The sequence below is a fragment of the Limulus polyphemus genome, unplaced genomic scaffold (genome assembly GCF_000517525.1).
Source record: "Limulus polyphemus unplaced genomic scaffold, Limulus_polyphemus-2.1.2 Scaffold1193, whole genome shotgun sequence".
In the NCBI taxonomy this organism is placed as follows: domain Eukaryota; kingdom Metazoa; phylum Arthropoda; class Merostomata; order Xiphosura; family Limulidae; genus Limulus; species Limulus polyphemus.
Window position 1 is genome coordinate 218233 of NW_013666803.1, and position 13361 is coordinate 231593.

Genomic DNA, 13361 nt, shown 5'->3' on the forward strand with positions numbered 1-13361 from the left:
CTTATATTAAAGTTTTTCTTCATTACCCATTCAAGCCGTCTCCAGCCATTATTAGTCTCAAAGTGGGTTCCTCGTCATCGAATGTATATATATATATACACAACAAAAACTTTCATTTCGATTACCAAACAACTTTCAACAATCTTATGTTCTTAACAATGAATTTTGATCCCAGTGAGTCAGTAGTAGGCCTGAGGGCTTAGATGCCAAAAAATTTGGGTTGGCACAGCGCAGTTAGCCCATTGTATAGCTTTTCACTTACACACACAAAAAAAATAAAGCTTTTGTCGTCGGTAGTGCGAAAAAATAAGATTTGATAATATCGTTATTGTTCATGGATCCTGAAATGTATTTCAACACCCACGAAAATTTTACAAACTTTACTCTCGTGCTAGTGTTGTAAATAACAGAAGTGAAGAAAATGAATACCTTAGAAGAACGAACTGGTTCGAGAATATACACTAAAGTTGTTTGATTACAATCTATTCAATGAGGTCGAGGTCACGGTTGTTGCTGACCGTCCGTATTTAGCCTCGGGCAAACTTGGATTTTCGCAGAAATTGAGTTTCCCACAGGTTGTTGACGTGGGATATATCAGTCAACAAAAACGATACAAATATTAGCCTCCTTCTCTATAATTATTCGAACTTTCGAATAGCGAATCATTTCGAAACTGTTGAATTCAACAAAGCTAAATACGCACTAAAATTTCAAGATGCCAAACAAAAAGCTTCAATACAAAATTCATCCTTTCTTTTTTTCTCTCGTAGTTTGTAGCACTTTTGAACAGCTTATTCTTATATCTAAACTATTTATAGTATGTTTTTTGTATTTATTTCCAATTTCTTGATTGGTTGTCATTTTTTATAACTTGTACGTTTCTGCTATAACTTTATTTGAACCATGTGCTGACAAAACTAGTTTTCTTGTTACTAGTAGTCAAAACTATCCGATAATTCCTGAAACGTGAACTACATTCACGTCTATCAGAAGAGAGTCATTGTTTGTTATTGATAAGACTCCACTAAAAGAGCTGCGTTTTTAAGAAAATTACTGATACGGCCCCAAATATTCTGTTTGTGATATACAACAACAACAAACACACACACACACACACACACCTATCTGAAAGCCTTTCTAAATATCGGTCTTTTAAAATTTTCAGGATAGCTTATTTACATTAGTTTAAGTGAAGTCTAAACCTGCAGTTTCACACTATGCTTTTTTTTTTTCATCTAATCAGGAAACAGATTAATAGAAAAAAACAACAACTTAAATTAAAAAAATAATGCATGTATTTGTTTCTTTTCTGTTTAGTGAGATTCCTTCCACATATTGCACATTCACACCTAGATAGAAAGACAATGTGCTCCACTCTACGTCTACAGTAACGTTGGGGGGGGGGACTTTTACCGATCTATTTTTGTTGTGCCATATAGAGTTCTTCAAATAGGACGCGACTGCCATAGACAGGCAGTAGCTTACAGAGAATATATCTAATTACACCCAAACAAAATGAGCAAAAAAGTCTCAAAAACAAAGAGCACAAGCAGAAATTGGTCATAAAAAAAGAAATAATTATTATATGGTCCTAGTCGAAACTGTCTACTTCAAACTACATTTACATTTGTACAAAAAAAAAACAAGAAAAAAACGGAGACGGCATTACAGGACATAAAAGCCAAACATCACATCTTCAAGACTGACAAATGCATCAATTAATTTGGGAAGAGGGATGGGGCACATGTTATAAACATTGGCAGAACATTCATATTGTGGCTAGTTTGTTGTTAATGAAATAAACTGTCACAAACAGGAGTACTATCCTGTATTTTCTAACGCTACTATGCAAAACTGTATCTCCAAAAACCTATAAAGTAAAAACAAATCATCCATATAACTCACTTTTATCATTATCCTGGAGTGAATTTACCCTTAAGAACTAGAGGTATAGCCCCCTTCAAAGAAAAATTAAGCAGTGTTCTCATGATGTAAAATTCTTTGTTTATTACTCTTAGCCATTTCCTTAACTTTGAGGAAACATTGGAAATTTCGTATATATAAGGACATATTGTTATGAAAATATTATCATATATATTTAACATGCTCACACGTCGACTGTTTACACGGAATGAGCTGAGAAAATATGTCACGCCTTGAATACACTCACCTCTGGAAGAGTTTCATATAATTTAACAAAATCCAGTTACTAAAGCCTCGAACAAATTATAAAGAAAATAACAACAACATAACTGGAAATTGAAAGATTTCGTTTTCGATACGTGAATGTATAAAACATAAAAGATGCAAATGCAGAAGTAGATAAACTGATAACTATACACTGGATAGTACAGGAAAAGATTTCAACACACGGTAAATCATTAAATACGCCACAAGCTCACCAAGAGCTGATGCTTATATGCAAATTTTCACGCTAGTTAATAAATCTGAAGTTCGGTATTGGCGAACTTCCATGAAATTGTTAAGCACTGCCAAGACGTGAACGTAAAGAAATAGCAATGATAATAAATTTTAAAACGAACGCTCCATATGTGCCATACACTTGAGGTAGTAGTACTGGGGTCCAAGAAAAGTTATAATAAAAACAAGGTTTATAGTCTCGTAGAAACCAGAAACTATAGTACATAACGTCGTCTATGGAAAATAGACCCCCCCCCCCTCCAACTCACTCACTCACTCTCTCCCTGGTGAATGTCTAAATCAGGAGGCAGACTAGGGCCTCAGATTAATGGCATCATCTGAATGTGATGCTGCTACAATTTTTATAATCTAAATATACTAAGATTTTGTTTTAATTAGACGTTCACTGATATAGAACATTCACTTGTTCACTGCCCACTAAATCACGAGGAAGAATTCGAATCAACTGGATTAATTGAAAATTATCTCAAGTACGTTAGCATGTTTATCGGAAGGCAAGTGTTTTAAGCCAGTAGTTTAATATGCATGTTATTAGCCTAGCCATTATAGCAATTCGAATTAAAAATAGCCCTTAAATGTGTAATCCGTGGTTTTGAGCGTTTGCTTTCTTTCATACAACAGGTATCTAAAATAATGTAATGCAGTACGTTTTTATCTTGTTTCAACATGGTTGGACTGATTATCAAGTAACCGTTACAATTAAAGTTCAATATACATTGAACTTGCTCATGGAAGAAAATAAGGGGACCTTTAATCAAAATCTAATAGAAAATGTTACAGCACTAAGTTTTCTTTTTCTACACGTACACATACGTACTTATATTCAATGCACTGAAATATAACAAGCATCAATAAATACACAAACGGTTCGTTCAAGATTGAACGCAATAAAAGTGTATACATTAAACACTAGTTAGAAAAATCTATACATATTTTACATTTTGACACCGCTGCAATTAAATTTTTCTCACAAGAATTAAACAAATACATCAAGAAATTAAAACTGTTATTTAGATATAGCTACGTGGATTATGTAAACACAGAGATAAACAGAAAAGAAAAAACAACAACAACAAAAAAGAGCTACAAAAATGCTGACAAATGAATGTTACAAAACAGACCACGGGAAGGCCAATATAAAGATGTAAGTATAATTAGTTTTATACAATTGTATTTTACATAAAAAGACATATACAAATATGTCTTATGTAAAAGATATATACAACACAGATATGTTACACAAATACAGAAAGAGATACATCATACACATTTGTGTTATGTAGATTTAAATAAACATGTAAAGATGTATTAAGTAACTAACATACAAATGCACAGACATGTATGAGTGTTACATAAGCAAAAACCAATACTGTATAAATAAGCCTAATAAGTGACAGGTACAGACAAATTAAAGTTATATAATAATATACATAGACAGTGTTATATACACAGACACACAGAGAAAAGAAATATATAAACAGAAATGGAAAGATAGATCCAATACCAAGAGACCCGTATACAGACAGGTGAGTGTTATATAAAACAGAAAACAAGGGATCGAGAAATATGTACAGGTAGGTAGCTATACATTTGGTTTGTTTTGAATTTCGCGCGAAGCTACACGAGGGTAATTTGCGCTAGCCCTCCCTAATTTAACGGTGAAAAACTAGAGGGAAGGCAGCTAGGCATCACCACCCACCGCCAACTCTTGTTCTACACTTTTACCAACGAATAGTAGGATTGACTGTAACATTATAACGGCTGAAAGGGCGAACATGTTTGGTGGAACGAAGATTCGAACCCGCGACCCGCAGATTGCGAGTCCAGTGCCCTAACCACGAGGCCATTCCAGGCCCGACAAGCAGCTATAGATAAAACAGATGAGAATTCTATTAATACAAAGTAACAAGTTCGGGTTACCTAAATGACCAGATGAAGGACGATTATCATATAAACAGACACACGAAGATAGATAAATGAGCGCGCTATAAACACTCACAAGAATAGGCAGAAAAGTAATCCATAGACTAACACAAAGATAGGCAGAAAGATGGTACATCACACACAAAAAAGCGGATTAACGAATTATAAAAAAGCACAGCAAGCTCATACAGACTAGTAGCATGAGGTGGTTGTAATTGTAAAAAACGTAACGAACACTTCATCCATTGGTACCTACATCATTTACTGCCCTCCAGTGGCACAGCTGTATGTTTGTGGACTTACAACACTAGAAACCGGGTTTCGATACCCGTGCTGGGCAGAGCACAGATAGCCCACTGTGTAGCTTTGTGCTTAACTACAAACAAACATCATTTACTATTTCTTAAAAATAATGATGATTTTGAATATTGTAATAGCATTCAATGCATGACTACCATCTAGGTTCTCAAATTTTTTAGATCATGGGTCCCTTCGCCCCCCCCCAAAGAAACATTGATTATGGTTGAACATGCTTTTACTGACTATTGTTCATTGCAGTAAATATTTTTTGTTGTAACTTTTTCTTGAATCTTCTTACGCCCCCCAGGATATGCGCCTCCCCTAGTTTGAGAACCACTGATCTAGATATAGATAGTCTGTAACACTTTCAAGAAACTTCATGCGATAAAAGACTGGAAAGTGAAGTATTCTAATTTCGAACTCCTAATTTCTAAGGCATTACTGACCAGTTTTGTTTTTCATTAGTGAATTTTATCGAGCTATTTTTTTTTTCTTTATGAAGTATTGAAATAAAAGCTCTCTCGTTCGCATCATTATGAGCATGATGATCAAACTGCTAATATTCTTCATTTACTGCAGTTACTTCTTTCAAGAAAGCATAATAGTTATTTATGGAGCTATCAATGGTATAATTTTCAAATTAAAAAGATCAGGTATGATCATCATTAATTGAAAATAATCTTCAAGTGCACACAGTCAACTGCGACCCTGATGTTTTTTCAACTGACGATAACGACTTCTGAATAAAAAGATTTATATGCCAACATTCTATTTAAATGGTGGATTGTGCATGCATATTCTAATAACAATTAACATAGTAACGATGTAATGGCTTCCAACGGCTATTACCGACGACCTCTAATAGGGTCAGACAGAAGCAAGAAGCAGACATCATTTCCATCACCCCCCCCCCCCATACTAACTGTGCAAACATTCGCATTTTGCCAGATGTTCCAGCTTGAAATAGAATCAACAGATATTTTATGGACATCACTTCAAATAAAGGCAAATAACTAAAGTCTCAGAGCCAACTGTAGTTTTGGCAGTGAGTATTTTTTTGCTGTTGGTATTGTTGTTAACCGTTGACCTCAATATTGATAAAGCATGTTATTATTATTTTGTTAAATTTGTTAAACACATGTGTAGCTATTTCAGCCTTTCACTTCTGACCGAATAAAAATCTGAACCAGGTAGGAACATGTAAATGAAAAACAAAAAGAAAAAGAAACATCAAATTTACCGCCCAGGCACGCTAACCACAGAGTCACGCCTATCCTCTTAATAAAATGAATACGTTTTTAGACAAAACACCTTATTGGAATATTTTCAAACTCTGATAGCGCTATAGTCAGAAACAAATAAAACCTTCGTTATTAATAACAATCAATTAAATATATTAGGCCATTTCAAAATAAAAGTTGTCTCTGTTAAACAAAAATTCATTAAAAAACCCATCATAAAACTTTACTTTTGGTCGCATATGTTTTAACGTAGTAACTAATTGTTTTTGCCCTTACGGAGGAACTATCAAAATTATTCGGGTAGAAATAAGATATTTTTAATATACAATAATAAAACTATTATGAAAATTAAATTGTACATCAGTTTAGTTACAAATATCTATTTATTTTTTCATTAACAGTAGATAAATTTCACAGTTTACCTGATGGAAACGCCAAAACTATCTACACTTGCTACATAAAACTCAACACATGTGGTTCTAATAGTAAAATGACTCAGTTTTCTGAAATGATCATTTCTTACATTAGAGATCCATAAATTTTCAATATCGACGTACTTGTTTAAATTATCCGCAAGATGTGTTCTTTCTTTTAATACAAACCACACATATTTTGATACAAAATGGCAACTGAAAACTGTTGAATAACTTTTTTTGAACTTGTGGTTATAATAATTTGCAACCAAACTCATCGGTTTTAAAAACCGTATTAGTTGTTTATATTTTAAGTCAAAACTGCTTGTTAAGCTATATTACAGAACATGCTGTTTCATGAAGTAATTGTGGTATGCACAAGTAATATAGGACACAGATTGAGTACGTTATGGTAAAACGATTTCAAGGCCTCACCACGTCGTTATATTAATATCGCCATTTCCCCAGTCATGCTCTATCTGACGACCGCGTGGCTTGACAATAGCCCTGCTTAGTTTCTATAGCAAAAAGCTTCGTTGAAAGGTCGTCATGTTCGAAGCACACCTCTTCTCATTGTTTCTTTCCATTATCCATCTAGTGTACGGGGACAAAGGTTTCCCAATTCCTGTTTCAACAGTCCGATCGCAAAAAAAAAATCCAAAGACACTGCGTCTGGCATGCCATTGCATGGAATATTATGAATATTCATTTCATTCTCTAGTTGTTTGAGGGATGCGACCGTTGAACCGATGTGTCATGGAAGCAGATTGTGTACACGTCACTTGTGTTTTCCAGGTTTTGATGCGTGCTGTTATCTGAAGCACGTAGATTGCTTTTGTCATTGGCTTTTGTGTTCATGGTTTTGTGTTTTTTGCTTACCACAATAACGACATTATTTTAAACACGTGTTGAAAATTCTAAATCCCCGATCTTAATTATCTGAGTGTATGAATATCTTCTGTCGTAAGCGGTTGTTACATACCCTTCCTAAAAGCGATAAATTTTGGTTGCATCACACTGCCTACGAATGCCAAATGATGTCAAAATGTAGTTCTTTGCATGCTGTTCCATACTTTTTATCTCGGCTGTGGTTGTCGTCACGTGACTTGCTGCTTTGCACATTCAATTTTTTTTTAATATAACGGACCCAGCCGTCTGTATTATTACTAAACACTGAAATGTTTGACAACATATAAATTCCATAACTATTGATATAGAACTAGAATCACATTAGGATGACATCCTTTAGAAACCGATCATGTCAAAGATAACATACTGTAAAACTCAATTAGAACAATAATTTACTTCTTTCCTTTCAACAGCCTAAACATTTCTGGAAGTTAAAGAGTATCGATTGTTTTAGACTATAAATACGAGTCTGCCAGAAACGTTTAATAGATGGGGCTAACATTTAAGCCATAAAATTTAAGCCAATAAAGACATAGATTAGTCACTTAAGTTATTTAAATCATTTTTATTTTCTCTTAAGGGCGTAAGAGCTCATCAACATCATTGCTCAGAATAAAAACAAAACAGAATAAGGTAAAAAATATTATGTATTAATCGATTTCATACTGAACTTAACAGTACTCATAAAAACAGGAATCTATTAAAGCTGCTAAGGTTAATTTTATTATTTAATCTCAGGAATAAACAACTTATCAAATCAATATATCAAAATATGAAATTGTTGATGCAAGTGAAATTGAATCTAAATATTATAACATAACCGAGTTAGCAAGTTAACTGAATATAAGAATTTTGCCAAATTGAGTAAAGACTTAGAGTAAAGATCTCCCTGAGCTACTGCCTAAATCAGCCCTGAAAACTATGAGTCTTACCACCATAACTGCCTCAGTTGCAGCCTAAATCAGCTGATAAAAGACTACGAGTTTCTTCCACCATAACTCCCTAATCTACTTCCTACGTTGATTGGTGAAGACCTTGGAATTTTCTCATAATGCATCTCTAAGGGACTTCCTACAGTCGTTTGTGAAAACGATGGGTTTTTGCAATTCGATTCCCCAAATTACTGCCCATTTTGGGTTGGCGTATGAACATGGTGTTTGCTATTATTTCCCTATACAGCGTCTTGACAACTTTAACAAGTAAAACAATAATAGGCATAATTTCATGCTTACCATAACTCAATAATTTTGAAAAAGAAAGATGTACTTATCTTCGAACATATGACAGCGCTTTATAGCAACAACGTACTGCCAAGCAATTACTTATGTACTTGCATGAATTTTCCTTAAACAGTGACACGAGTGGAGGCTTTACGGCTGCCGGTTGAGTGTTGACTGCAATTGACTTGTATTTACATAAAGAAACAAATACTTGCTTGCATCAGTCCATGCATGACTCATTACCAGCACAACTGAAGTAAACTAAATAGAGCATTACTAAAAAGTTTTGGCTGCCAACAACAAATTGTGTCCTAAGGTTTATTTGAATGAAAGTGCATCTAAATAATAAATTTTTATTTTTAACTCCTACATGTAAGGAGAATAAAATATATTTATAACTTCTACATGTATGGAGTTCACCAGAACTTTCAGTTGTTCATAAGAAAACAAAAACAATAGAAAATTACAGGAAATTTATTTATTTTTTCTGTTATGTCCGCCCCCCCCCATATTGGATCAGCGGAAAGCTTGAAGGCTTATTCGCTAAAATCTGGATCCGACACCTGTGGTGCGTTTAAACAAAAACTGTAATGTCAGTATCACAAATAGAAATGAATGAAAGCAAATTGCCATCTTTAATCAGCTGGACTGAACAGATGAGTAATGAAGAGATGCTCGAAATTGTGAAAAATAGAACACTGATGGGAAAAATCAGGAAAGGGCAAAAGATATGAGTGAGATACATTGTTTGAGGAGATGAGTGATAAAGGAGGTACTAGAATAAAGTATTCAAGGGAAACGACCTAGGAGTAGGAAGAAAAAGCCCTGCTGGATGATCTGATGGTGAGGTGAAGAGGAGAATAAGAAGGGTTGAAAGAGAAGCTGTTGAATCAACAATTTGACGTTTCAGATAACCATGTTTTATTGAACTTGAGCACTTTACGTTGTGAAAACAAAGAACATGAATTCCAGTCACGTGTCTCTCACACACACATACTAGTTAATAAATACCGACTTCTTTTATACACCGTTCATTACATGTGAGATCCAAACATTTGCATTATAATGAGTAATTTTAAGTTTCAGCCTTTTTAAACAATCGATAAGAAAAATTACTCAAAGTAATTAATGGGATTAATTGCAATATTAATGGTATTTTTATTTACTTTTTTGAATCACTCATAAGTGAATAGGACATTTTTATCCAACAAAATCATGGACCCACAAACGATTTGGTGCATATAAAGAGTTTAGAAAAATGTGATTAAAAATAAAAGTAGGCCATAAGTAATTCTAGGATTAAACATTGAAACCATATAGTTTGCCATAAATTTCAAGCTGATATTCTATAAAAATGTCAAAATAACATTTTAAAACCAAATAACGGGAATTTACTACTCTTAACTTCACTGAAATGTAATTGAAAGTTCATGGCTAATGTGGATTAGTGTTTAGTAGATATAAAGAATTTGTTTGTTTCATTATTTGAGTTATATTTCAAACATTCAGGTACCTTATAATGAGAAAGTTCAACGTTTACGTAATACGCAAAGAGTCAAGAACTCTACAAATTTAAAACCAAAAGGACATTTTGTAAACTATTCAATACGAATGAACCTAATTTTTATGCCACTTTTATGTTGTGTTAACTAATGAATCTTTGTGTTCTGAAAACGTGCCTCAACTGAATCACACCTGAGAAGAATGTATCCTCTAAGGCAATAAGTTTAGGATGATATTGATAGTATAATGTTCATCGATGTAAAAAGGATCAGAGTTTGAAACATATTAACGCTTTCTAAATGTTATAAGTCCAAATTTTGACATTTTAGCCAAATGAACTAGCACATTGATGAATAAAATTATATCAATAAAATTCGCTTCAAAGGGATAATAATATACTGCAACAAATGAGATTTATTGCCATTACATTCAAACAAATGGAAATAAATATTCAACAAAATATAACTTACCGAAGCAGACCCGAGTGCTTCCGAATTCTTTTCCCGATCAATTCTTGTCCCTAAGGTACTTCCATTGAATGGTTTCTTTTCAGAACAAGGGGGAAAAAAAAACGTTTAATACTTTCTGTTTTTCCATGATTTCACATATGCATATATATAAAGTACATACAAAAAAGATAGTAAAAGACAATTAAAACATGCTAAAAACCTCAAAGCATTGTACAATGAAAAATGGCAAAACATTCAATATTGGTTGACTTGAGTATAACATTCAGATGGGGAATCGAATGGAAAACCAGCCTTATGAACAAACTACAATTACTCGAAAAAATTAAACCTTCTTTCCTCATGGTGCACCTAATAAAACACTGAACTTACACAGCTGCTCAGAATAGCTATTCCATAGTGATAAGAAGTCCATAAGAAAAATACTTAAGCACAAGGATTCACATCATATTTAGAAGATTGTTTATATAATTGTCCCACTTGCTTTTCTAGCATTGATGCAAAAATTCAGTAATGAAGAAAAGAAACAGACAGTTGGCATAAGATACCAGCAGTCGTTCATCTAATTACAAAACTCATCACAAAATTTGCTTTGTTTTTTGTTATCATCGAAACTGCATATCATTTTCGGACATAATACTATATGCTTCGTTCCTACAAGCAATGTCATAAAAGGAGTTTTATCCTCTGGATATCCAGACACATATCAAGAAAATGCAGAAGAATCAGCAAAACTGAAACCTAATTTTTCAAAACTAATAAATTTGTTTGGTTTGTTGTTAAGCATAAAGCTAACAATGGATTGCATGAGCTTTACCCATCGCATGTATTGAAACCCGATTTTCAGAGTGAAAAGATCTCAGACTTAACACTGAGCCAAAGGGGGCAAAACTAATAAAGAAGTGAGAAAAAAAAACTCTCGTGAATATCGTTTTCTCATCAAAGTACATGTTTATCAAAATACTTTTCTGGGAACAGGAAAGCAGTGACAATACATGAAACGAACAACTAGTGTATATTTGTCTTGTAAGTAAAGTTAAATTCCTTCTTTCTTTAACGTTAATTTTATTAACAGTTTTGGTTAAAATGTTTAATATATATATATTAATTTATTCATTATATATATATGAATACATTTTTTTACTATGACAATTACTTTAGATTTTTAGATCAGTTCATGGATTTAGAACTATAACTTAAACTTGCTAAGCCCAACCTTGTGTGGTTTCATGGTATTGACCGAAATTACCAATAACATAGAGGGTATCCATCTCATGAATCACTGAATTCTAATCATTATAAGATTTTGTTTCATCACATTACATACTCATAGTTAGACCAGTATATTAAATTACCTACACTATTTACTGGCTTACTTTTGAGTTCTGATCTATGTATGTTATCAGTAATTCCTTTAAATGTTCCCTACCCATGGATTACATTACATGCTTACCAAGTAGTATCAAGCGCAGTACTTATTAAATATGGTGGAAACAAAACTAAAATTACTGTCACATCTAAAAATTTGACATCAAGCTCTCATTTAGATTAATCAATGTAACCCAAACATTTTTTCACAAGAAAACTCATCTGCCAACTGTGAATACATTTCTTATCCCTGCTTACGTTTTAATTTATCCTTTTTAAACTTATACATTTATAGTGTAAAAAAGTATGTAGGCATTTGTTGCAGTCAACATAACTGTTGTCAAATATTGGCGATAATTTCGCGTGTATATAAAAACTGTTTGTGCTGTTGGTATTCTAAATATGTGTATTATACTGTTTGTTAGCCATGAGTGGCCCAGTGGACAGTATGCCCGGGCTGTGAATCCGATAATTTAGGGTTCGCGGCGCATTTCCTCTAAAACACGCTCAGCATCCTGGGGCTGTAAGTGTAACGGTCAAACCTCACAGCATCCTGGGGCTGTAAGTGTAACGGTCAAACCTCACAGCATCCTGGGGCTGTAAGTGTAACGGTCAAACCTCACTTTTTCTTGAAACAAGATTAGTGAACGAGTTGGCGTTGGGTGTTGTTGACTATCTGCCTTCATTCTAGTTTAAAAGCTCAAAAGTAGATCTGATTATACCCAACTAGATTTTTTGTATAGCTTCGCGCGAAAATTATAAAATACACAAACAAAACAATACTTTTCGTTTGTTAACAAATGAAAACGTTGAGTCCAATATTGCTCTCATTAAAACCATTTTTTGTTGACACTTTACCAATCGTACTAATTTATCTTCATTGTCAACGTTTCAATACTCCTTTTCTGGGTTTATCATACAATGTCAAAGCTATGTGAAGTGAGGACAGTCAAAATGTCAAGTCATTCGAGATTTGACAATCGAGAATCAATTTTTTGTATGAAGAAAACTGTCACAATAATCGCGAAGCAGCCTTAAATCAAATTATCATTGTTATTTGAAAGTGAGAAGATGTAGTCATAAGACCGGTAGGAGGTTTTTACACTGCCAGGAAATACGTCATCAGGAGGGCTCGAGGCATCACATGATCTCTCGATCACTTGTCTTGTGGTTTACAGAAGGATAAAGTATTCTTTCAAAATACACTTGCGTTCTGACTAAAGAAAATGAAAAGAACGAATTTATAATCTAAGACAAAAAAGTAAATATAGCTTTTAATTTTTTAAACCGTTGCATAGTCTTATTTATACACATAGGAGTATGTATTATTTACATACTTTATTATGTGATTTTCTAATGTTTTATTAAGTAAAAGCGCATTCATAAACATATCTGAATAGATCGATTGAATAATCACAATTTAGGATCAGAACTTTGTTTAATGAACTTAATCCTTCTCAATGACTCCGAGTGTTAAGATTTTTTATGCGATGGGCTAAACGTAGTTTATCATGTAGGTGTGAAATCTTTAAAATATTCACAATTTGAAAAATGACAATAGTATGAAAGCATTCA

The 13361-nt window shown here is 33.4% G+C and overlaps 1 protein-coding gene across 1 annotated transcript in view; it reads right to left on the reverse strand.

Moving 5' to 3' along the window:
• The window catches only part of LOC106462536 (AT-rich interactive domain-containing protein 3C-like), a 104868-nt gene that overhangs the window by 56896 nt on the left and 34611 nt on the right, over window positions 1-13361 (reverse strand). The window contains exon 3 of the mRNA XM_022389840.1: window positions 10422-10496. Coding sequence (XP_022245548.1) covers window positions 10422-10496 — 75 coding nt within the window. The remainder of the gene's footprint in view (window positions 1-10421; window positions 10497-13361) is intronic.